Below are 26,275 nucleotides of genomic sequence, written 5' to 3'. Positions count from 1 at the left end.
AGAGCAAAGGGTGTGGGTTAAATCCTCATTTTGCCACTGGCATGGGAGGTGGTTGTGGGTGTGTTCTTTAGTTCCTTTGAGCCTTTATTTCCTCACCTTGAAAATGATTCAACAAAAATGCTTGCTCACGGGGATATTGTGAAGATTCAGTGAGCCGGTATAAGTCACAGTAAAATGTTAATAAAAGGAAGGAATTATTGTTGGGCGTAGTAGCAGCAGTATCTTTTTACTGTTATTTTTTGTCTATCATTATTATTATTATTATTATTATTATTACTACTACTATGTTGCCTAGGAAACAGAACCCTGGGGAACATTTGCATTCCCATAACTCTGTTAGAGCCAGAAGATTTGCTACAAGGGAAGTAAGACTGGAAGGAAAGGCAAGGAAGCAAGGAAAAGGAGTTGCCAGGGGGCTCACAGGAGAAGTGAGATGGGGGAAAGTGTACATGCCCCGGCCACGTCTGTCAGATTACACAGCCTGGGCCTGGCAGACCTCCCCAGAGAGACTGCACAGCACATCCCATCCCAGGGGTGAAACGGAGAGTTCATCTGTCAGATCATCCTCCTCTGCTCTCGCCAGTGAGATTCATGGACTCGCCTACGTTTCCCAGGTGGGCCTGGGGAAGCCATTTCCAATACGATGGAAGCTGAGTCTGCACGGGACACAGAGAGCAGCTGTCAGCTCCTGGCTGGGCTAAATGGATACTAGAGTTCCCACCTCATTGGGAAATTCCTTCACAGATACATGGTCATTTATGCCTGAACAGGGTGTTTGCAGACCTAGTCCTTCCCCCGGCCCACCAATTCCAGAACGTCTCCGTGCCTTCAGCAGGCGCCTGCCATCCTCCTCAAAGGAGAACCAAGCACAGCTGGGACCAACAGGGCAAAGATTTCCTGGCATTTGTCCCCAGAAAGCCCTGGGTGGCCTGACATTTACATTTTCTAGCCATTAGAAATGGTTCTGGAAGTTAGGTGCTGGTGACACTCACCTGTAATCCTAGCTACTTGGGAGATTGTAGGATCCCTGGTTCAAGGCCACAGGGCGCAGAAGCGTTTCACTGGACTCTGTGTTCTAAATAGCCAGCAAAAGTAGCACTGGAGGTGTGGCTTAAGTGGTAGAGCAACAGTCTAGCATGCATAAGGTCCTGAGATCAAACCCCTATATAAGGGAGGGAGGGAGGGAGGGAAGGAGGGAGAGGAAGAGGAAGAAAGAAGGATGGAAGGAGAAGAGGAGGAGAGAAGAAGGAAAGGGAGGGAGGGAAAGAGGGAGGGAGGGAAATGGCTCTGAGCAATGTCTACCTCACAGCAGGCCCTTGCTCACCCAGCCTCTGGATTAATCATCACCAAAGGACAATACCGTAGTCTCAGAACTATGTCTGCCCAGCTCAGAACCGTGAAACGCACTGCCTCTAGTCAGGATGCCCCATTGCTGCTGTACCCAGAGGCTGTTTGTGACTTTCAGTACAAAGTAGCAGCAGCCTCTCTTTCCCCAGAGAGTAAGTGCCAGGCTCAGGGCGTTTGAAATGGTGCAAGCAGAGGTGTCGCTGGCAATACTGGCTTTGGGCAAGCTTCCTGTCTCTCTTTTTCATGTGTGGTCTTAAACACAGGCTTAGGCTTCTGCAGTTGTAAGAGCAGAAGGTAGGCAGAGAGGGCTGATCTCACAGAATGTCTGTTATGGTCCAGTTGGAGGAAATAGCATGCAATCATGCCCGGCTCATCATAAACCTTCAGTAAGAGATGATCGCAGGGATGGCGGGAGATAAAACTACAAGCTGGGCTACTACCTGGGTACTGATTTAGTCTCAGAGGACCCTCTCTAGGCAGCGATGTTAGCTCACTGTCTGCCAGCTCGGGCTGAGCACATTAGGAAGATCAGACTGAAACCCCTGGGCCCCCACGTGCTAGGCACCTGTGAAGAACTTCTATACATGAGGGGTCCGAGCACGGGGGGCCCGGGCCTGCCAGGACGGGGAAGCACACTGGAGAAAGAGTGAGGTGTTTTTGGCCTTGGCAGTTGCCCAGTTGGGCTGTGTAGCAGTAAACAGGAATTGGATTGAACAAGGAGAAGTCAATAGAGCAATGAAGCGGAAAGAGGAAAGAATGGATTTTTGTAAATGTCATCTTTTACCTTTTGACTGCTCCCTGAAGCGTGCCACCCCCAAGAGATCTTCTCTAATAACAATTTTTTTTTTAAGTCAAGTGGGAAGAAATGAGCTTTGTACCTGGGGGAGGAGGCTCTAGGCTGTGCTGAGTGCTCATGGTGAAGGGTCATCCACACTTCTCAGGTGCAGCCAGCCACCCCCTCCCCCCCCCCCGCCCCAGTCTCCTCCTCGCCCGCTCACAAGCACACAATGCCCCCTGTCTATGGAAGGGGGAGACAGGGCTCCTCTGGTCTATTTCTAAGGGACTCAAGATTCCATCCTAGCCCGGCGCTGGTGGCTCACTTCTGTAATCCTAGCTATTCAGGAGGCTGAGATCTGAGGATCGCATCTGTAAGATTCCTATATCCAATTAACACCAGAAAACTGGAAGTGGAGCTGTAACTCAAAGTGGTAGAGCACTAGCCTTGAGCAAAAAAGCTCAAGGATAGCAACTAGGCCCTGAGTTCAAGCCCCATGATTGACAAAAAGAAAAAAAGAAAGAGAGGGGGGGTGGAAGGGAGGGAGGGAGGGAGGGAGGGCAAGAAAGAACGGAAGGAAGGAAGGAAGGACTCCATCGATGGGAGAGAAATTTGGGTTGGAACACATTGTAGGAATCACCTCACCTCCATTTTGAAAACCAAACTCTCAAATCGACTCCTGCCTTATTACAAGGAAATCAGATTGAGGAGCCCAGAAGGAGTTTTCTTAAAAAAGCCCTGCCCACCCTGGCATGGATTTCCAGGCCAGTTCACAAAAGCCAGCCCCACAGGATTCCCACCAAGCGAGAGCTCCAGCCTGTAGCAGAAAAGCACGGCACACATAGAGACAAAGGAAAAGCAAAGGAGAATCGATCTCTGTCAGCTTCAGCACCAAATCCTCCATCAATCCTGCCCTTATCCCCAAGGGCGATTCAGTTCCCATTTCCTCCATCCAGCAGACCGCATGGAAGGGTCAAGAAGAAAATGAATGGGTTAAACTCATCCCATGTGAACAGTGGTCTCAAACAAGACCAGAATCACTTGGGAGAGCAGTGAATTTCAGGATTCCCGGACTCCACCTCTGAACATCTAATTATGGTAGTTCCAGGATAAGGCCCAGAAAACTACATTAACAACACTGTTGTGAGATTCTCATGCAGTTAGCGATAGAACCACAGGATCAGATATATCCATCTGAGCCTGACACTGGTGGCTACCAAGGAGGCCGAGATGTGAGGATCAAGGTTCAAAGCCAGCCTGGGCAGAAATATCCATGAGACGCTTATCTCCAATTAACCAGCAAAGAAAGCCAGAAAGTGGAGATGTGGCTCAAATAGTAGAGCACTAACCTTGAGTGAAAATGCCAAGCAGAACATGAAGTGGTGAGTTCAAGACCCAGTACAGCACAGAAAAAAAAGGAAGAAATAAAGAAAAGAAAATGGATCTGATGCAAACTCCTCACGACACCGATGACGTGGAAGACACATACATTGCAGAAGCAAGTGAACCGGTGTCAGACCATGCGGGCTGGTTATTTTAGCACGGGCCTTTAAATAAGCAGCCAGGTGCCACAAGAATGAGCCCCTGAGTCAGATCCTAGTTTCTGAGCAATCCAAGTCGCTGAGCCCCTTTCCACTTTGGAGCCGAGGAGTCTGTCCGAGGTGGTTTGTCACCAGCACTCTGTGACAGGAGCTGGCCCAAAGGGGAGGAGCAGGGACGAGCCCAGGCCCCTGCTGGGTGCGTCTGGACAAGACAAACAGCGCACCTGCTGGTGGCTCGTTATCTCCGAGCCACTTCCCGGAGAAGCTGCAGATGGCCAGAGGGAAAGAAGGTTTGTCTGACCCATTGTATGCTCAGAGTACAAAATCAAAGAAGTCTAACACATGGATGAAGGAGGGAGAGAAATCCCACATGACTACCCATCTTCTTTATGAAAGCCTTTAAGAAAAGTTCTCAGTTCAGACTGTTAGGAAATTTGTTCTCATTGGGAACATACATGTATATGCATATGTATGTATGTGTCGTATGTATTGGAACCTACTTGTATATGTATATACATGTATACATATTTCTACAAAGATACTTATATATGTATGTAAATTCGCATATATTTATGCACCTCTACAAATGTAAGTATACATATATATGAATATATGTGTGCATATATGTATATATACATATGTAATACAGCTATGTGTGTGTGTATATAATGTGTGTGTGGCCTCCCCACTTACCTCCAACGGGAGATTAAATACGGGCTCTGTTGCTCACAAGATAACCCCAGCTAACCTTTCCTTATAGGCTGCGGTGGGTGGAGTCAGCTTCATAGCATAGCTGTGTTGACACTTTTCTAATCAAATATATTACCTCTGTGAAGACCTGTCTCACCAGGAATGATTTTAATAGAAGGAGCTTCAGCAGTGCTAGGCCAAATTAGAAGCTTCTGTTTTCCACAACAGTTCATGGAAATTTTCCACACTCCATAAGGGAGGGATTCATATGCTCCCAGAGATGCTGACTCAGCCCCACACTGCTTGTCTGCCTCTCCTTCCCACAATCCTGGAGGACCACTGGTTCTGAACACACACACACACACACACACACGCACGCACACACCCCTGGCCTAGGATTGCTGTTCCTGGAAGCTGAAGGTGCTCTGACATTGAGTTGAAGGCCCTTAGCAGGCAGTAAGGCATGGGAATAATACCAGCATGCTTGAGCTGCTCCTGGTGACAGGCACAGGTGCCCGCTGTGCGAAGGACAGGCTGGAAGGGTGAGTTGGAGGCTTGCACTTGGCCCAGGCCTGGCGCTGGGAATGGAATCCACAGACAGGTGAAAAGCCAGGTATTCAGCTAATAGTCACAGGAAGCCAGGATGCCTGCTAATGTTCTACAAGAAAGATGGAGGAGCCAGGCAGCAGTAGCTCACGCCTTCCATCCTAGCTACTCAGGAGGCTGAGATCTGAGGCTTGAGAGTCAAAGCCAGTCTAGGCAGGAAAGTCCATGAGGCTCTTATCTCCAATAAACCACCAGAAAACCAGAAGTGGCGCTGTGGCTCAAGTGGTAGAGCGCTCGCCTTGAGCTGAAGAGTTCAGGGACAGCGCCCAGGCCCAGAGTTCAAGACCCATGACCCACAAACAAACAAACAAAAAAAAGATGGAGGGAGCTGAGCTAGCTGCACTGGGAGACAGGACAGGATCTGCCGCTTCACACAGGACAGCAACAGGGATGGACAGGAGGTGGATGCTAAGGAAGTAGAACTCAAGGCTCTGCCCATACAGGGGCCCTGACAGTCAGCTAAGGCCAGATGGTGATTAAAAATAATCACAATGAGCTGTTAAATAAGAAGCCAGGGCACAGCAACCCTGTGGCATAGAGGACATTGGCTTGCTGTCATCCCCTGTGCACAGAGAGTGCTGGCCGTGTTTGCTGTAGGAATCGTGGACAGGAAGGAGCCTGCGGGCCCGCAGAGGACAGATGTCCTCCGGGATGCTGGCTAGCGCGGAGGCCTGGGCATCTCTCACAGAAAAGCTCAGAGGGCTGCGGGTGCTCAGCGTATCCTATTACATGTGGGAAGTTACCAACCCTGCTTTCTATCTTGTCAACTGAAAGCAGGCGTCAAGGTGTTTATCAGGCCCGTTTGGATAGGGAAGGAGGCCTCACGGCGAAGGATGGGCTCAGTTCAGGCCCAGAGAGGCTAGTTAACTGGACAGGGCCTTCACGTGGCCAAACAAAACTGAGTTTGGATGTTAACTCATTATTTTTGTATCACTCTCTAATAAATGATAAAACATAGATTTCTCCCACCCCTTTCCCAGGCTATCTTAGAATAATTAAACCAATTACAACAGACATTATTCTGCTGTCCTATGCTTATATTTTCTCCTCATCTTCATTCATGAAATGAATCATAAAAGCCTAGATGGTTTTAGACTGTAGGAGAGTTGAAATCCCACAGTTTCAAGGCAAGAGAGTTGATATCAGAAAGATGCCCTTTGGACATTCTCCAGCATGAACCTGAGGACGCCATCTTGTTCCCCTTACTGACTACAGACTTCCTGCCTTGTTATCTACTAAACTCCAGTTCTGGAGTGGAAGTAAATTTGAAACTCATTCCTCAAAGAGACAACATAACAGGAAACTGGATTGCCCAGGGGGCCGTGGGAGATGGAAGAAACCAAATTATCAATGGCTGTGAAGGCCTTAGAAAAGTAACAGGTGTTACTGATGGCTAGCTTTATGGAAAGCTACCAATGAGAGTGATTGCTCCCTGTAGAGGCCTTTCCTGTGAGTTGGTTGTAGGTACAAGAGGCCTTCATCCAGATGCTGAAGCCTGTTGTACCTAAGGAAAATAATAATAAACTAATCCAAGTAATAAAATCAATAACATGTATTGTCCAGTTGGCAAGTATCATGATCATCTTACTATGATTTATTTAATCCTCAATGACACTGTAAAGTGGAGATTGTCATTTTCCCAATAAAGAAGAGTTGTGGAGAGGCTAAGTTATTTGTTGACTCTAAATTTAGGGTCCAACGTAGGTTGGCCTGGCTTCTGAAATCTATCAGAACCTGAACAGATATATCAGCAGCCATCAACACTAGGGTCAAGAAACGGAGTCAAAATGTGAACCAGAGATGTACTCATCCATTCACTCATGGAACAGACATTGGATCTGGTGAGCACCTTTTGTGGGGTCAGGTTCTATGCACAGTCTCAGGGTGAAGACACAGTTTCTAACCTCAGTGTGCTCTGTGTGTGTGTGTGTGTGTGTGTGTGTGTGTGTGTGTGTGTGTGTGCCCATGGGCACGCGAGCGTGCGCATATGCCCATGTGCACATACCTTCCATTACTAGGGCTTGAACTCAGAACCTGGGTACTGTGTCTTTGCTCTTTTGCTCAAGGCTGGCATTCCACTAATTGAGCTATTTCCCCACTTGCAGCTTTTTGGTGGCAAAGGAGATAAGAGTCTCACGGACTTTCCTGCCCGGGGCTGGCTTCAAACTGCGATCCTCAGATCTCAGCCTCCTGAGTAGCTAGGATGACAGAAGTGAGCCATCAGCCCTGGCTCTTCCAAGGGGTGATTTAGAGGAGAAAGGCCTTGCAAGGCCACGGCAAGAGGAAGTTCAGATGTCCTCAGACATTTGCCCAACACCCTTGACCCTCCTCAAGCCTCGTCTGATTACCCCGGTGTCTGACAAACACATCCTGCCCCCTCCCCGCCTCCCACCACAAGATCTGTCCCCATTCCAAGCACCCTCCTCCATCCACCGCGCCAGGGTGGCAGGCGGGAGACATCTCTCCTTTGGAGACAATGCCAGCTATTGTCTTCTGAACTTGAGAAACAGCCTGTCGAGCTCTGATCCTCCTGCTTAATTTTAGCCTTCTATGTGCACATAGGTAGCTAACGTGGGGAGGGAATCTGGCAGCCTAAAGAAGCAGTAATTTTCATCGCCATCGCCCTAACCCCTGGTCTTGTTGATCGGTTTGTTCTCTGAAGCCCCACATACACACACGGCCTCTTCAGGCAACCTGTTATTAAAGTCTCATTATCCAAGCGAGACAGACGTGGTAGAGCACTGACTACATTAGCCCCCTTTCTGCATGACAGATCAGCCTCAACTCTCCACCCCCCACCCCACACACACCCTCAGCCAGGGAGAGAAGAGCAGGGTGAATCACCGTCTATTCAGTACCACTCACCGGCGCTTTCTTCTTTTACTTCCTCAGAAGCACTTTCCCTACTAGGTTGGCCTCTCAACTCAACTGCAACCCCTTCCACCATAAGCCAAGAACCCCAAATCACAAGACCGCAAGGGCTGCAGAAATCAGACAGAATTCGCATGAAATCAAGTGTCTGTGACCACCTTGCAGATAGATAGGAAGGCAAGGGAAGCTTGTTCAGGAAAATCAACACACAGCCCCATTATTAACTTTCTTCAAGAGGGTTGTGCTCCGGGCAAGGTACGGGCACACGGACATGCGTGCTTAAAGCTTTCCTGCAGTCTCTCACCAAATCTATTCTTTAGAGTAAGACCTCTGAAAAGATAGAAACACCATATCAACACCACCTGGTACATATTAATGTCCAAAAAACAGCAGCAGCAGCCGGTGCCTGTGCGCACGCCTGTCATCTTAGCTACTCAGGAGGCTGAGCTCTGAGGATCACAGTTCAAAGCCAGCCCGGGCAGGAAATTCCATGAGACTCTTATCTCCAGTGAACCACCAGAAAACAGGAAGTGGCGCTGTGGCTCAAGTGGTAGAGTGCTCATCTTGAGCTGAAGAGCTCAGGGACAGTGACCCCCAGGCCCAGAGTTCAAGTCCCACCACCGACAAAGAAACAAAAAAATACAAAAAGAAAAAAGAAAAGGAAAAACAAATCGAAGTAATAGCCACTGTTTAGGGTACATGGAAGCATCCACAGGATTTATAATACACCATGCTTACAGCCAGTGCGCTGAACTGCAGAGATTTGGACCCAAGCATGTGCTTTGGCTCTGACTCCTTCAGCTACTTGTGGGGCCTCCTGTGATTGACACAGCCGCCACCTCTAGAACCAGGGAGGGCGGGAGGATGGGGGAGCCACGGGCTGCCCTGCCTGTCCGTCAGGAACCTCAGAATTAACCTTGGAACGAATGAGTTGACGGTAGGGGGTGTTTTTATGAGGCAAGTGGCTTCCCATGCCGCATCAGTGGAAGCCATCTCTCCATGCATGACAAGGCTTCTGCCCTGGGTCTCACAGCTGCTGTACACTGTGGGTGGTGATTAAGGCCTGACTCAGAGTGCCATAACCGTTCTGGACCTTTAGGGCCAGCCCCAGGGCCTGAGCCTTAGGATCAGAAATATACTATTGACTTGTTTCCACCGCCCATCTTCTCTTTAAGAATACAAAGGTCACGGGAAGACAAGTACCAGGGCAGAGAGGGCCAGATTTCATTTATTTCCTGCCACACAGGAAACCTGAAAAATGACAACAGCATGGCAGCGTGGGTCAGCTGTGGTATTCTTAGCACCATAAATAGCCTCAAGTTTTCACTGAAATGTTTACCCTCCCTTTTCTCCTCTCTGCCAAATTGCCTGTTGCGTCCATGTTGATTGATAAGGATTCTTTACATGAGGAGGGTATCATCCATTGTATCTAACATTGGCAAACACAAAATCTTTCCTCAGTCTCTTGCCCTATATTCTATTTATTTATTTGCTGGTTGTGGGGCTTGAACTCAGGGCCTGGGCGCTGTCCCTGAGCCTCTCTGTGCCCAAGGCTAGTGCTCTACCACCGGAGCCACTGTGCCACTTCTGGTTTTCTTGAGTAGTTCATTGGAGATAAGAATCTAATGGGGACTTTTCTACTCAGGCTGGCTTCAAACAGCGATCCACAGATCTCAGCCTCCTGAGGAGCTAGAATCCTGCTCATGGTGTGAATAAGTAATACAAATGCAAGACCCAAGACTCCCAGAGACTCTCCCCATTTTCTGTCATTCAAGCTGCTATACTCACGTTTTCCATAAAGAACTTTGTTCTCTCAACTCATTCTGCTTCAGAAAAACAGGATCCATTGAGAACTACAACAATGTTACTTAAGAGCTTGGGAGAAATAGTTAGAAAGGCCTATGTTGAGCCTGTCATCCTAGCTACTCAGGAGCCTGAGATCTGAGGATTGTGGTTTGAAGCCAAGGCAGGAAAGTCCATGAGACTCTTTACCTCCCATAAACATCCTCCCCACAAAAAGCCAAAAGTGGAGCTGTGACTCAAGTGGTAGAGCACTAGCCTTGAGCAAAAGCAGCTCAGGGACAGCATCTAGGCCCTGAGTTCAAGGCCCAGGACAGGCACACACACCTACTTTGGCTAAGATATCTTTCCAGCAAGCTGGAGCAACTGGTTATTTCTCTAGATGGGCAGTTTTCAGTCGGACAATCCCCATGAGTCTGGACCTCTGCTAACTGGAGTCTCCTTCACATCATGGCCAAGTTCAAGTCTAGAGGTTAATCCCTGACCAATCCAGCAGAAATGTAACCAGAAGATGATACAGAAAACAGGCAGGAGATCAAACACCATCATCACAGGCAGGGTTAACTGTCCTTAGCTGGAGTCAGGTAGAAGGCTAGGACATATGTTTAGAGGTCAGTAAATCTTCTTTTATCAGAACACATGCTGTTTGAGGAGAAAGTCTAAGTGAAGGAGCCACGGGATGGGGGAAAATAAATCCAAAGCTTGGAAGCAAAATTCATACTGAGAAGCAAAAGAGGGGGAGAAATAGATGGCAAAGTTTATTATTTGTTTATTTGTTTGTTTTTTTGTCGGTTGTGGGGCCTGAACTCTGGGCCTGGACACTGTCCCTCAGCTCTTCAGCTCAAGGCTGGTGCTCTACCACTTGAGCCACAGCACCACTTCCGATTTTTTCTGCTTATATGGTGCTGAGGAATGGAACCCAGGGCCTCGTGCATGCAAGGCAAGCGCTCTACCACTGAGCCACCTTCCCAGCCCCGATGGCAAAGTTTTAAACCCATTTTCTCTCATGGAAATGTGGAAGGATTTTCCCCTGGCTGTGATCTTTAATTGCTTGCTTCATTTAAGTGTCAGCCAACTTGTCTGTGGGCGTCACAGGGTAAGAAATGGAAGAGACGTTTGGGGAAAGTATCTCCCTGCCCTGGTATTATCTTCTTAGCTTGTTTATGGCACATGAGTAGACCCGGGCTGGTACCTGCCTGCCCAGCTTTCCCCTGCAGACCTTGGTCTCTGCTTTTAACCAAATCCTGCCCGGAAAGCAACATCTCTAGAAAGGTCACATCCTACTTATATCCTTCCATTTGAAGACTTGGTACTCATGTGGTGATTTAGTATTCTCTGTGCTACTGCTTGTTTCCACCAGGGTGATAAACACCCCCCCCAAAAAATGTTCTGTATTGAGAGAATATGGCATTCAAAACCATGCATGGTGCCCTTTCCCACAGAACAGATGCTGTGTCTCACAGGAAGAAGCCACTTTCCCCCTCTCCACAACGGCAGGAGCCGGAGTTGTGCAGCAGTAGTCCGAACCGGTTATTGCTTCAAAAACCCTCCAACCTAAGTCCTGCCAACACCGAAACGAATTAAATGTTGCAGACTCGCAACTGTAAAAGAAATAAGAGCAAGCCAGACACCGAGGGCTCATGCCAGTAATCCTAGCTACTTAGGAAACCTGAGATCTGAGGATTGTGATTCGAAGCCAGCCCAGGCAGGAAAGTCTGTGAGACTCTTACCTCCAATAAACCACCAAAATGCTGGACACACAGGTTTGGCTCAAGTGGTAGAGTGCCAGCCTTGAGATCTTGAGTTCAAGCCCCAGGATAGGCACAAATGGATATACATATGCACGTGCACACGCGCACACACACACACACACACTCACACAGAAATGAAAACAAAGACAATGAACCCACTGAGATGCATAAAGAATGAGCTAGACACACAAACCCCTACTGTGCATACACACACACACACACACACACACACACACACACACACACACACATCCTTGTCCTCACACAGAAGAACTTTAAATTCATGCCAATCAGGAGTGGATTTTTTAGCACAAGTGAGGAGTACTAGTATTTTTATACCTCTCGTCAACTAAATATCAGTGTTTGAGAGACACTGGAGGCGGCGGTGGGGGGGGGGTTAGGGGGGCGGGAATGACATGGAGTGAATCCTGGCCATTTGTGGGTGGGGGTTGAAAACCTGAAAGGTTAAATAAAAAGGGAGGGATCCCTTTCTCATTATATCACCAACACCTTCCAGGCAAACTAAGAAGTACACTTTAGTCATTCTGGTATTGTCAGATATGTCGGGGTGCTAAAACCATCTGGTCAAAATCCAGCTTTCTGACTCCATGTTGGAAACCAAATACAGTCACAAAGTGGGGATGAAGCGATGAGCTTGGGCTTTGGTCTTTTTATTTTTCTGTCAGTCCTGGGGCTTGAACTCAGGGCCTGGGCACAGTCCCTGAGCTTTTTTGGCTCAAGGCTAGTGCTCTACCACTTTGAGCCACAGCTCCACTTCTAGTTTTCAGGTAGTTAATTAAAGATAAGAGTCTCACTGACTTTCCTGCCTGGGCTGGCTTTGATCCACATCCTTACATCTCTACTCAAGAGGCTGAGATCTGAGGGTCATGAGTGGAAGCCAGCCCAGGCACAAAAGGCGGTGAGACTCATCTCAGAAGAAAAAGCCAGAAGTAGTGCTGTGGCTCATGTGGTAGAGTGCTGGCCTTGAGCAAAAAAAAAAAAAAAAAAAAGCCCATGGATAGGGCCCAGATCCAGAGTTCAAGGATAGGGCCCAGATCCGGAGTTCAAGGATAGGGCCCAGATCCAGAGTTCAAGCCCCAGGAGCGAAAGGAGCCAGCCAGAGCTGCTGTGTATGTAGTGCGTGTCCCGCAAGTCCTATGCAGGAAGGCTTGCAGACTCCAGATCACTGCCTCGCTCCCCTTCGAGCTGGGCTGAGGAGACATGCTTGAGGCTCTCACCAGAAAACAGTGCGCTTTCGGAGGCTGACAGAGTTCAAGAACGAACAGGCATTTGCCCTGATGTCTAATTTTAGATGCTTGGTTAATTACAGCAGGATTTTTTTAAAAAAGTCCCTCAGCCAGGAGTCCCAATAAATGGACTAGATCAAGAAAAGAAACTGCTGTGTGTACTACTCCCGTGCGTCGTCTCGGAATTCACGACTATCTCATTACTGCGGAGGGAGCGCGCACACCCCATCCCAGCCCCTCTGCAGGGAGACCACTAAGCCCCGGGGACTTGAGGGCAGGTTCCCTTCACAAAGCATGAGCTGATCCAACCTCACGAGAAAGGGTCGTCTGCTTCCTCCTAGGGTCGAAGAAAGTTTCAAAACCTTATTTTGGTCCATATTTGGCCTCTCCGAAGTCATCTCGGTGGTGCTGAAATACGACCACAAGTTCATCGAGAACATCGGCTACGTCCTATACGGCGTGTACAATGTCACCATGGTGGTAGTGCTGCTCAACATGCTCATAGCCATGATCAACAACTCCTACCAGGAAATCGAGGTAAGGCCAGCCCATTGGAAGTGGGCTTCCCCCTTGACGCTGATCGCCAATCAACTACCAAAAGGCCACACTGGAGGTGTGGCTCAAGTGGGAGAGCCTGGAACAGGAAAGTTAAGAGATAGCACTCAGGAGAGGGAGAAGCCATTAAGTTGGAGGATCCCGGTCTGAAGTCAGCCCCAGGCAAAAAGACCCCATCTGAAAAATAAAGCCAAGAAAAGAGGGGGCGCTGAGGGTGTGGCTAAGTGATAGAGTTCCTGCGAACAAGTGTGAGGCTCTGAATCTATCCCCCAAACTCTGACAAAAACAATATTAAAATTTAAAGTAAAAAAAAAAAAAACAAATTGGCCTCAAGCTGTTTTCTGAGGGTAGAGGTTCAAAGACTCTGTCTATAGAAAACACCACAGAACATTCCAGAATGGACACCAATCCCATTCCTTTTTTTCTTTCTTTTTTTTTCCTTTGGTCGTGGGGCTTGAACTCTGGGCCTGGGCGCTGTCCCTCAGCTCTTCAGTTCAAGGCTAGCGCTCTACCACTTGAGCCACAGCACCACTTCTGGCTTTTTTCTGCTTGTGTGGTGCTGAGGAATCGAACCCAGGGCCTCATGCATGCGAGGCAAGCGCTCTATCACTGAGCCACCTTCCCAGCCCTCCAATCCCATTCCTATTCTTACCCCACCAGGGACAAGAACGTGGCTCAGACAGAGCAGAGTCTCGCTTTGCGTCCCATGAGTCACGTCCACTGTATCTCTTAACAGCCGCCGACACCCCCCCCAGCAGCATTCCAACCAATAAGAACCCCCTTGTATAGAAATACTTTGTTTTCCAATATGGTAGCCAATGAGCATTTGTAAGTGTGGAGCGCCTGAAATGACACTAGCTCAGGCAGACACATGCTGTTGAGTCGAAAGTTCACACCGGCTTTCCAAAATTCAGTAGGCCAAGAGCAAGGAAATCGATAGTATTTTTTTCCACTGGTCTGGGGATTAAACCCAAGGCCTTGTACATGCCACGCACATGTATGCCCCCTGAGCCACACTCCAGCCATCACTTCTATAATGATTACTTACGGTAAATAAGCATACCACTGGAACTAATGTCACCTGTCCCGCTTCATGTGGCCGATAGAGCATTTGGACTGAACTTCAGGGGTTTGCCTTTGTGTCTCCCAATGCATTCCTACTGGGTATGCGCTCATACTGTATTCTCTGACAGAGAAACAAACACCCGGAGGTCATGCTGGGTGGTGAATCTGCTAGTGGGACTCTAAAAGCTAACAGATCACAAGATGAAGTGGTGGTGAGGAAAGTCCTCTGGTAGGCTTTGAGTAGAATAGATTGGTTAAAAAAACAAACAACAGTGGAGAGTGTGGGAGGATGGCTGGCTCAGGGTGAGGCTTCTCCACCATGAACTCTAAGGTGCAGAGAGAATCAAGAATGTTCAGGGGCTGGGCGCTGGTGGCAAATGTCTGTCATCCTAGCTCCTCAGGAGGCTGAGATCTGAGGATCATGATTCAAAGCCAGCAGGGGCAGGAAAGTCCATTGCCAATGAACTACCAGAAAACCAGAAGTGGCGCTGTGGCTCAAAGTGGTAGAGCACCAGCCTTGAGCAAAAGAGCTCAGGGACAGTGTCCAGGCCCTAAGTTCAAGCCCCACAACCAACCATCTTAGCAAAAGCAAGCCTGTATTCTTATGCCAGCTGTAGTGTGTGTGTGTGTGCATCCACCCCCAAAAAACTCCACCAGAGGTCCACTCTCAAAACCCACAGCCTGCCTCTCCACTCCTCCCCCAGGACTCGGTGGGTAAGCGTGGCCTTTGACCCTGTGCTGTTGTCCCCTTGTCCCACAGGAGGACGCGGACGTGGAGTGGAAGTTTGCCCGAGCAAAGCTCTGGCTGTCGTACTTCGATGAGGGAAGGACTCTACCCGCTCCTTTTAACCTAGTGCCAAGTCCCAAATCCTTTTATTATCTCATAATGAGAATCAAGATGTGCCTCATAAAACTCTGCAAATCTAAGGCCAAAAGCTGTGAAAACGACCTTGAAATGGGCATGCTGAATTCCAAATTCAGGGTAGGTGACATCTGGGTGGCGGGACTAGACGCGGGGGGGGGGGGTGTGGGGTGTGGGTGTTGACTCGGACAGCAGCCCCTGGGACAGCAGCTGGGGGGCCACTGCCTAGCAGAATGACTGGGGCGCATTGGCCAAGGCCCCACAGCAGGGCCTGCCTGGAGTACCGGAATCCCTGGGCTAGGACTACTGGAGGACACTTGGCACAGTTTGACCCCTGAGCCCCGAGAGGAGGTAACCCCTTAGTGGACTCAAGTGAGAGCTGTCTACTCAGAAAGCATCTGGAGAAGGATGCTTCGGGTCCTGGAGCCTCTCCATGTTGGTTAGTACAGGCCTAGGGGAAAGACACCCACATAATGTAACTCAGTGCCCCAAACCGAGTGCGCCAGACAACATTCCACAGCCCTAGAGAACACCTTCCGGAACTACAGTTCCCAGGAAGAAGAATGTTCTAGAAAGCTAGACATCAGGAAGAACATCAACTTCTAGAAGGTTTTCCCTACCGATGTATAGTTCATGCAAGTCTTGCTATGTGTGGATACGTATGTGGTATCCCCCCCTCCCCTTCCAGAAGACTCGCTACCAGGCTGGCATGAAGAATTCTGAAAACCTGACATCAAACAACACCTTCAGCAAGCCCACCAGATACCAGGTGAGCACCACCCCCCCAGAGACGCCGCAGCCCGGGGTTCACCCACGGTGCTGGGTCCGGCAGCCTTCCACCCTCAGGGCACAGATGACAAGTATGTATTGAATGTCCACTATACGCCAGGGGCCCTGTCACTTACGGGAGGACACGGACGCAGTTCCTAGCTTAGTGGCATGTCCAGGCTAGCAAGGGAGAGAGAGAGAGAGATGAAGAATAAGAGAACACACACACAAAAGACGCACCGTCCGATTGAGAAAGGAGCCAGGGAGGAACGAACAGGCCTCAGAAGTGGAGAAAAACTAGAGTCCCTGCTTTAGAAGGGAACCTTCACAAGGAGGAACAGAGAGATGAGGAGCATCTGTCTGGAAAGGTCCCACAGGCAGCCAGCAGGCAGCGTAGAGGTGAGAAGCAGGGCAGAGCTGACCACGGCACAGATGGGCAATAAAGGGTCAAGTTCTCTAGGAAAGCCAACGGGTAGGAGGGGGGTGGCTTCCACCTGGGGGTCAGCGGGACGGTGGAGAAGACACACGTCCAAGGTGCGCTGTGGGCAGATAGCCACCGAGACCGGACGCTGGGCTGGGCACGGGAGGGAGCAGCATGCGCTCAGGTAGACGGATATGGGCGTCTTCGCACCTGGTCTGGGCACTGGTGGCTGCCAAGTATGTGGTTGGGGGAATTAGAAAACGACCTTTGACGTTTGCAGTCCCTGCTTGGCCCCTGGAAATCAGTGCCAAGCGTCTGTATCCATGTGAACGGGCTCCCAAGCCCGTGGTAAGCGGTCATCACAAGGCATTGACTGCAGAAGGGCTGGCCATTCTTTTCCTGCCTTCCTCACTCTCCACTGATCTCCTGTTGTTTAGGGGTTTGTTGTTTGTTTTTGGTGGTCCTAGGGTTTGAACTGAAGAACTTACATTTGCTAGACAAGTGCTCTACTTCTGAACCCGTGTGTGTGTGTGTGTGTGTGTGTGTGTGTGTGTGTGTGTGTGTTTTATGATAGTGAGATTTGAACTCGGGGCCTTGTGCTCCATCCTGCTTGCTTGGCTGGTGTTCTAGCCCTTGAGCCATGCCACCAGCCTGGATTTTTGCTGATTCTGCCTGAGCTGGCCTCAATCCACCGGATCTCAACCTTCTGAGAAACTAAGATTACAGATGTGAGCCACAGGCACCCGGATTATACTATTATTTTTTTAAGATAGGATCTTGCTTCCTGCCAGGGGCCTACACCTGGGTCCACACCTTTCCTTTAGCCTCTTGTTACCTTTGTAGCTGGGATGACAGACATGCACCATCGCATGCAGACTCTTCAGTATCATGGATTTTTCTCCCAGTGCTAGAATAGTGATCCTCCTATTCTCAGTTTCCAAGTAGCCAGGATGACCGGTGTGAGCCTCTGATGGCCTGGTTTATCTTGGTCATTTCTTAATAGACATGGACTGGGAGCTGACCTGAGCCTCCCTCTGCACAGAAGCATGGAGGTGGCGTGTTCCCGGGGCCGTTTCCCAGGGGGGAGCAATTACAGACATAACAGCTTCCAGACACAGATCTCTAATTCAGTCCCTTCGTCTGTGTCTCAGAAAGCTGGCGGTGCAGCCAGGAGGATTTAATTGCACAATTAAGAAATGCCTCATTCCTCAAAGCACTTCTGGTTTTATCAGCCGACACAGACTAGAACCTGGCAAGGCGCGTACGTAATCGCGCACCAAATTGGGAGCGTCCAGTTGGATCCCCCTCCCGTTATCTTACAGCCCAAATCCTTTGGTCACTGGAAGGACTTTTTTTTTTTAATTTCTCAGCTTTTCCAAGAGAAGAATAGATTATGTGGGTCACGGGAAAGATAGAGCATCCTAATGGGTTAGGGCCCGATCTCGGCTGCTGAGATGAAGACTTCGGATACAAGAATCTCCTGTGCCGGGCAGGATGAAGAAGCCATTTTCCAATGGTCTCAGAGCGATCCAGCTTCTTCTATCAGCAGAGACTAAATCCTCCCTGCTTCAAATATCTCCCCAGCAACTTCAGCCGGAGCTGACACACAGTTGGCAGCTTCAGGCTACCGACGACCTTGGAAAGCTTGAATCCAGAGAGAAAAGCCCCGGGCGACATATTCAAATCACAGACAAGGAGAAAGAAAGAAAGGGAAGGCGTGTGGGCGGGCCTCAGAGGCACGGGCCGAGGGGACAGGAGGGACCCTTCGCTGGGTCCGGCTAGGTTGTCCCCGGTGGGCGATGGCTTCCTGCGCCACCCTTAGGGAACACGCTGGAAACCAGCTAGACGCCGCGACCGACAGGTGCAGATTCTGCATGGCCCCAGGAGAAAGTGCCAGTGAACCTGTGCGCCATTGACACACGAAGGAACGGACACTGTGGCCCAGGCCGCCAAGGGGCCGTCACCGGTGGCTGCCTGTCCCTCTTCCTGGCACTCCGAAGCCTGCCTTGCCAGGCTCTGCCGGAGCCCCGGGGCCTGGGGAGAGAACTCGGCCTTGGCTAGCAGCGCCGGGGAAGGGGATGGACGAGCTGGGCTGAGAACTGGGCATGGTGTCCCAGGTTTGGGGGGGGGAGGCCCTTCCAGATTGTTTCCCTCCAACACCTTGCAGACGTGTGGTGACCATGAGGAGTCCCCTGTCCCCCCTCTGCCAAGCACCCTCTCGCTGACCGCGTGGTGGGCCTTCCCACCGCCAGCGTTGCTGTGCGATCCCAACATGGCGGCGCGCCGTCCTTCATTCACACACGCTAGCCGGCTGGCTGCCTTCCCGCGCCTTCCCAGGGTCTCCTGGCCAGCGGATTCTCTCTCCCCCGTGTCTGTCTGAGGCTTGTCTGCTCTACGCAGTCCTTTGCGCAGCTCCCCCTCTCTCTTTGGAGAGAGCTTCCTAGACTCTCGGGGCCTTGCTCTGCCCAGGTTCCCAGGCCTCTGCCTTGTTGTTTTTCATGAAGCTCCTTTCTCATGGCTGCAATGTCCTTTCCAGCCTGGACAGGAGACCAAACAGCGGGACGCAGTCAGACTACTGGAGGGCTGGCGGGTGACCTCACACTCAGCAGCTTCTACCCAAGTGTCCTCGTTTCTTGCCATCTAGAGAGTCTTCGCTGTAGAGGTCAAAGCCAGTAGCAGAGACAGCTTGTCTGCGCTCCTTCTTCTCTTCTGAGGCCAGGCAGTACTGGTCCACTGTCCCCCACTCGCTGCTCAGCGTCTCTGTGCCTGGGTCTTGAAAGAGGCTGTTTCCATTCATTCTATTCAGCCATCTTCAACCTACCATTCATGTCCCTTCCTTGGCGGTGCTGGTTCCCCCTGGTTGAACAGGAACACCGCCTCTCCCTGGAAAGACGTTCCAGGCTTCCCCTCACCACCAGCAGCCAGAGAACGCCGGGCCTCCTGGCGTCTGGGAACTTTGGCAACAACCCTTGGCTACCCACTGTGCGGCTGGTTTGCATCCACGCGAGTCCTCTTCTGCCTGAGTACTGCCGCTGAATATACCCATCTCCACGGGCAGGAGGCTCAGGGCAAAGCTCTCTGTGAGCCAGGGAGGCTGCAGAAGACCGGCCGAGACTTCGCAAAGGAACACACTCTCCCCCACCCTCCATGGGAAGGGGGGCGGGGGGACTCACGTCCGTCTGCTCTGGAAACAGATAGCCTCCACGGCTGTTTTCCAACCATTTTAAACTTCTTTGTTGTTGTTGTTGCCAGTCCTGGGGCTTGAACTCAGAGCCTGGGCGCTGCCCCTGGACTGCTTCTGCTCCAGGCCAGCGCTCTACCACGTGAGCCACAGCGCCACTTCTGGCTTTTTCTGTATATGTGGTGCTGAGGAATCGAACCCAGGGCCTCATGCATGGGAGGCAAGCAGTCTACCACTGAGCCACCTTCAGCCATTAAGTTAAACCTTCTGTTAGAAATGCCAACAGTCTTGCTCTAGCAGATGCTGGGACAAAGAGAAGCAGCCCAAGCCCTCTCTGCAGGGGAGCTGGCTAATGAGCAATGCATCTCAGTCTCAGAACCGCCTTGCCCTTGATATCTCGAGTTCAGACCTAGCCCCAGCTCTGGATTCTAGATCTGCCCCTTCCTGCCTGTGTGGCCCCGGGAATTCAGTCTCCCCCCTCCAGCCTCGCCTGCCTGTCAGTACAGGAAATGCCAGTCTCACGCACTTCTGCTTGCTCTCAAAAGGCAGCAAACTGTAACTAAGTCTGGACACGTGGCTCAAGCGGTAGAGCCCCAGCCCTGTAAGTGCGAGGCCCTCAGTTCAAGCCCTAGCACAACCAAAATATAATCTACCCATTCCATAACAGAGTCCATGGACAGGAAAGCTTTATATAACTTTTATAAGAGGAAGTGATAGAGAAGAAATGTTATATAACAAAGATTAAAATTTATCTGCCTAGATCTTTTTCAAACTCACGTCAGCCTGCGAATGTGCAGTAGACAAACGCCCCTGAGTATTTTTTTATTCAGTGAGAATGACAGATACTTAGGTAGCTGCAGGATGTGTGTGTGTGTGTGTCCTATGAGACATGGTTGAAAACAACACTTGGTTTTTGTTTTGTTCTTCCAATTCAAAGTAGAAAGTGCATCACTGATTCCCACAGTAAGGTAGTGATGGTAATAACAGATCAACTGGGCTTTGTTGAACGGAAGAGGGGTGTCCCCGAGAATTTTAACCACTCACTGCTAAACCTACCCCGTCTGAGGAGAAGCAGAGAGGCAGTTTGTCCATGGGGGCATCCCTACACCCCCAAAATGCAGAGCCTGAGCTTGATGAGCTGTCCCAGGGTCACTGGGAAAGCAGGAAAGACCAGGCCTCGTAGGGGTAAAGCCTCGTAAACCTAGGCTCAGAGACGCTGTCTTGGCAAAGTCTCCCCACAGAGCAAATGGAGCTTTCCATCAGTTGGTGATAAAGCCCAGTCAGCCCCCCTCGATCATTCATCTCTCACGAGGTCACCCTGCCACGCGGGGCTCCTGAGATCTCAGTTCCCGGTGCAGGTCTGTGCCAGTTAGGAAAGGCTTGCCTGTGAGCTGGAGAGCCAGCGCCACGGACGCAGGGCCCGACAGCGGGGCGACCTCGCCTCCCCCTGGCTAGCGCGCATCTCTCCCCAGAGCCAGCCGTCTCCACTTCTAGAATATTTTTAAATCCTGTGATTTCTCAAGCACCCTGGAACAACTAGCTGGCAAAATCCAAAGTTTACCTCCTGCGGTCTTTCTTCCACTCGGCTCTATTCTTGGTGGCTCTTAAATGTTCACGCCTCATTGGCTTAAAGAACAGAGCGTGCGGGCCGCCTGGAAGCTCCCGGTGTGGCCCAGCGCAGGGCCAAGATTCAGGAGACCTGGCAGGCAGCCCGGCCTGACTCCCGCACCACGCCCAGCACCGCTAGTGCATAGTGCACCTCGCGTGTGACATCCAAGAGGTCCCCCAGAGCTCCACCTGAGCTGACCTGCCGGGACACCTCTCCATCCCCTCCCAGAAACAGAACTGAGGTCCAGCAAAGACGCCATGACTGGGCAGGGTGGACTGGGCAGGCTTCGCCCTACATCGACGCCTTAGAGGCGGCTTCTGCGCTGGACCAAGACACCCCTGAGCCTTTTTCTTGCTTCTTGTTTCAGAAGATCATGAAACGGCTCATAAAAAGATACGTCCTGAAGGCCCAGGTGGACAGAGAGAACGACGAAGTCAATGAAGGTAAGCCAAGGCTCCGGTTAGGCTCTGCGGGCTACAAGTCAGACCCAGGGATCTCCAACACGAGCAGCCACAGGGGCTGGAGCGCTGCGCTCCTTTCCAGATGCTCAGTCATCTAGGCAGAATTCACCCATGAGAGAGGCAGGATGGGGTCTCCGTTTTCTGTGCCTGGCAGACTCTTTTCTTTCTAAAGTTACCCATGTGGTTAGAAATCCCAGGCCTCCCTGAGTTCAAACCCAGAGGCTACTCTGTAACCCCTGCCTGTGGCGCCGCCACTCAGAGCCAGCCCTGAGTCTCCAGCCCTGGAGCTGCTGCTCCTCCTGCTGGTGTCTGTCTTCTGCCTGCCTTCTCCACTGTGAAGGATTCACGTGCTTAGACTGCTTCCCAGGGATAATCCAGGAAAAGCTCCTTGGTTTAAGGCCAGCTGATTAGGGACCTTAATTCCCGTTTGCCACATCACGTCGCATACAGAGATATGGAGGACAACATGGAGGATGGAAATACTACCCTTTCTCCATGCTGGCCCCATCGAGCCAGCCTTGCATTCCTTGAGTTCAGGACTGACCCCCAGCCCCTGCACCTTGTCCCGCATATACGGACGGAGTAGCTTGTGCTCATTTACAGAGCTGGCTCAGTTCCAGCCGGCCCCAACTTGTCTCTGTTTCAAGTCCTCAGACTCTTGACAACCTGTGGTGTTCCTCTAACTAACCCCCCCCCCCACACACACACCTAGGTACCAGGTACCTACTGATAAAAATGCAGCTCCCCAGGCCCCACCCACACCTACTGAATCGCAGAACCCAAGTAGGTTATAAAGCCCGCATTGTCCATAAGAGCATCGAGCAACTTTCAAACACCCTGCCGTTTTCCAAATTACCTTATATCCACCATCTGGGCGATTTTCCAGTCTATTTTAAGCTATTGCAGGTAAGTGAAAAAGCACACGGCCTTATACCCAGTCATTAACTTTTAGATTCCTAGAATGAATATTTGCTCCCCAGAAACAGCCTCCTTCATGGCTAAAGACACTCCACCCCACCCCACCCCCTTAGCTTGAGCTACAGGGGCTACCAACAGGGGCTGCCTCACCGTGGGCCACCTGGAGGTACATCCTGAACCTCACCAAGAACCTGGCGGGCTCCTGACTAGGGGAATGAGCAACCCGCCACTACCCACCGCTACGTGTGGGTCTCTAACATGACTGCCAGTCAGCGCGCCAGCCGTGCCAAACAGCATGTGGCTGTGGCTGACAGGAACAGAACTGGTAGAGAAGGTGTGTGGGATGCACAAGAGTCACACAGCTTGAACAGTGCTAGAATGAGGGGAGTTAGCTGGGCACCAAATGCAGAGAAAAGAGGGGTGTTTGTATTGGCCCGTATGGATTAAGCTGGACTTTTGCCATCTCCACGTTTTATGGAAAGCCTACCCGGGAAACAAGAGATGAAAAGTAGTACACTGGACTTCTACCTGAGTAAAGCCCAGAATCTACACTATCCCTTTCGTGGGTTAATAAGAAGATTCCCCCAGCCGTGGGGGTCAGGGATTTCTAACCACATGTAACCATAGAAAGAAAAAAGTCTGCCAGGCACAGGTGGCTCAGGCCTGGAATCCTAGCTACTCTAGAGGCCGAGATCTGAGGATTGCCTTTTGAAGCCAGGCCAGACAGAGAAGTCCGTAAGGCTCTTCTCTCCAAATTAACCAGCAAAAGGTAGGACGTGGAAGTGTGGCTCAAGTGGTAAAGCACTAGTCTTGAGCAGAAAAGCTCAGCGGCAGCACCCGGGCCCTGAGTTCAAGTCCCAGGAAAGAAATGAAAGTCTGCGCTTGGTGTGTTTGATGCGTTGTTAGGGGAGGGGGCCGTGTCGCGACCCCTCCTCCGTGGACCCCTTCCACCAGCCCGCTCACGGGAAGGAAGCTGCCAGGCTGTGTCTGCACCGCCGTGTGGAGCCATCCTCTCTAGCACCTGGGGTTTGCCCTCCTCTGCAAATATTGACAGAGCAGAACCGTGCAGCAGGAAAACAAATGTCCCAGCTAACGAGGGAATGGCCTGGTCTTGAAATCGGCTTGTCATGGCTGGAGGCCAACATGCTCACCTCCAGCACGTGACATGAGCTTGAGACCCAATCACAGCCCCAATCTCCACTCCTGAGGCTTCGCAAATGGAAGATGAGAGTGGCACTTAAGTCAGACATCTCCCTCCACCACCAAGTCTACCTCCCAGCGGGGGGGGGGGGGGGGGCGCGGCTGGGCCTGTGTGCAGGGTGAGCCCTTCTTCCTATTCACTTACACTCGGCCAAATCGCCTCTGCTTTGCAGGTGAGCTGAAGGAAATCAAGCAGGATATCTCCAGCCTTCGCTACGAGCTTCTCGAGGAGAAATCCCAAGCCACTGGCGAGCTGGCAGATCTGATCCAACAGCTCAGCGAGAAATTCGGAAAGAACTTAAACAAAGATCACAGGGTGAACAAGGGCAAGGACATTTAGCAGCCTGGACGGGCATCAGCGGTTTCTACCAGCATCCGGGGCCAGGCTGGATGCCCGGGGGAGGGCCCCCCCAGCCCTGCTGGAAATGGATCCCAGCCTACTTCCCCAGGACCCCAAAGGATCCACTGGCTGGATCCCAGACCACCCCTGACATCTCCAGACCAGGGTTCGCCTGGACCAAAGCTGTTGTGAAACTAAAATGTTGAGCAAGGAAAACTCCCAAAAGGAGGAAGCGCCGCCCTCCCCCCCCCCCCCCGCTGCCCCCAGCACACACGAGACCTCGGTCCAGGCTCTCAGTGAGACTCATCCTGTGGCCAAAGCAGGAAAAGGCCATCTTCCATGCGTGCGCGGGCACACACACACACACACACACACGTGTGTGTGTCCTCCCACTACACAGGACCCAGCTCCAGCTGTGTGTCCTGGGAAGTCAAACCTCCAACATCCCACAAGCCCCTTCTCCTCTCCCCCTGACCCCTGTCCACCCCCCCCACACACACACCCATCCAACCAACCAGAACCGGGAGGTAACCTGTGATCTCTTCTTAAGTGCCAGATGAGAACCCAGATAGCCTAATAGCAAATAGTTCTATTTGTTTATATATAAAAAAAAGAAAACGTTGAAAAAAAAAATCCTAAATCGAACATCGTACTGTAGGTAGCGCTGTTTAGAGAACAACAGAATCCAAATGATGTATTTTTACCTTTATTAAGATTATCTTGTATTTACTATTTTTACCTAAAATGGAAATAAAAATTACCTCATATGAGCTGGGGGACCTCTGTGGCTATGCTGGGGGGGAGGCGGGGGAGGGAACGGCGGCCCACGTGACCTCAGGGACCCTCAGGTCAGAGGTACCTTGGGAAGAGAGGGAATCAAGACCCCACAAGGGAGGGGGGTGTCACCACCCAGCCTCCCTTTCCACCCCATACCAAGCTACCCCAGCCTCTCCAAGGTCACAAAAGAGGCAAAGGATAGGGGGAAAGTTTGGCCCCAGCCCCCCTCCCCTGAGCTTGCCCACCATATGTAGGAAGGAAGGGGAGAGGGGGAGTCAGCATCTGGCCCCCAATCTCCTGTCCTACAGGTGAGTAACACAAACAGCCACCAGAGGGCGCCCACTCCCAAACAATGCCGGTTCTGGGCTCTGGAGATGCACTAGGGTTTGGGTGCACAGTGGGTTTGTTTGCCTGCACCCATTCCCTGAATCTTTAAACAGCACTGTAAGGAGCGTCTCGGTTGCAAATGCAAACACCTTGAACAGGCCCTGTAAGAAGGGCGGGGGGGGGGGGGGAGAGAAAGACTGAAAGCTTGACTTCATTAAGCTTGACTTCATTTTTCAACTGTACAATTTATATCATGAAAGTGATATGCGTTCCGCAGAAACCATACACAGTGTGCTGTCACCAGCGATCTGTAACTTACATGATACTTCGTTATAAAATAGGCCTGGTGTTTGCCCAGTGATCGGCTAAGGTATGCACCTGGGTTACACTAGAGTGTGCCACTGGTCAAATGTATGAAGTGCATTTTCTTTTTTTTTGTCGGTCATGGGGCTCAAACTCAGGGCCTGGGCGCTGTCCCCCAGCTCTTCAGCTCAAGGCCAGCACTCTACCACCTGAGCCACAGTGCCACTTCTGGTGTTCTGGTGGTTCACTGGAGATAAGACTCTCACAGACTTTCCTGCCCAGGCTGGCTTTGAACCGTGATCCTCAGATCTCAGCCTCCTGAGTAGCTGGGATGACAGGCGTGAGCCACCAGCACCTCACTTTATGTGCATTTTTGACTTACAATAATTTCAACTTAGGATGGGTTTACTGAGCTTTCACGCCTCTTCATAAATCCAGGTGTTCCCTGCTATATGGATGTGGAGAGAGGGCTTGTGTTTCCAGATATCCAAGAAATGTATCTTTGGTAGCAAAGGTTTCTTTGCTTAACTAAGAAAACAGCAGATCAGGTGCAGTTACTAAACAGAGGTGGAGGGAAGGGTGGAAACATTGACTTATGAGACAGTGCACCCTCCCTAAAGCGCGCTCAGGGACTCAGCAAAGCTGCTTGTGGCTACAGGCGATACAGGTTGTTTTGCCTAATTGGTACAATTTCTGGGAGGGGGAAAAAAGTCAACATTTGTTAGGTCCTTAAGCAGCCGGGACGGGCAACCAGGGAATGTGTCCCACCATCCCAACAAGATGCGGTATCTCGTTTCCCATACCTCAGGCACACGTAACTGCAGGCATTAACGCAGGCCCAGACGCTGACGAACCTAGGC

The 26,275-nt window shown here is 50.9% G+C and overlaps 1 protein-coding gene across 1 annotated transcript in view; it reads left to right on the top strand.

The window, feature by feature from the left end:
* The window catches only part of LOC138807804 (short transient receptor potential channel 7), a 116,461-nt gene extending 91,772 nt beyond the window's left edge, over positions 1-24,689 (top strand). Inside the window, exons 8-12 of the mRNA XM_069993568.1 lie at positions 12,970-13,165; positions 15,009-15,230; positions 15,799-15,879; positions 21,457-21,532; positions 23,842-24,689. Coding sequence (XP_069849669.1) covers positions 12,970-13,165; positions 15,009-15,230; positions 15,799-15,879; positions 21,457-21,532; positions 23,842-24,008 — 742 coding nt within the window. The 3' untranslated portion in view covers positions 24,009-24,689. The remainder of the gene's footprint in view (positions 1-12,969; positions 13,166-15,008; positions 15,231-15,798; positions 15,880-21,456; positions 21,533-23,841) is intronic.
* The last annotated feature ends 1,586 nt before the right edge of the window (positions 24,690-26,275 follow it).

The sequence above is a fragment of the Dipodomys merriami genome, unplaced genomic scaffold (genome assembly GCF_024711535.1).
Source record: "Dipodomys merriami isolate MVZ:Mamm:240054 unplaced genomic scaffold, mDipMer1.0.p SCAF_434, whole genome shotgun sequence".
In the NCBI taxonomy this organism is placed as follows: Eukaryota; Metazoa; Chordata; class Mammalia; order Rodentia; family Heteromyidae; genus Dipodomys; species Dipodomys merriami.
Note: the sequence above shows the minus strand (reverse complement) of the source record. Positions and strands in the feature narration are given on the sequence as shown.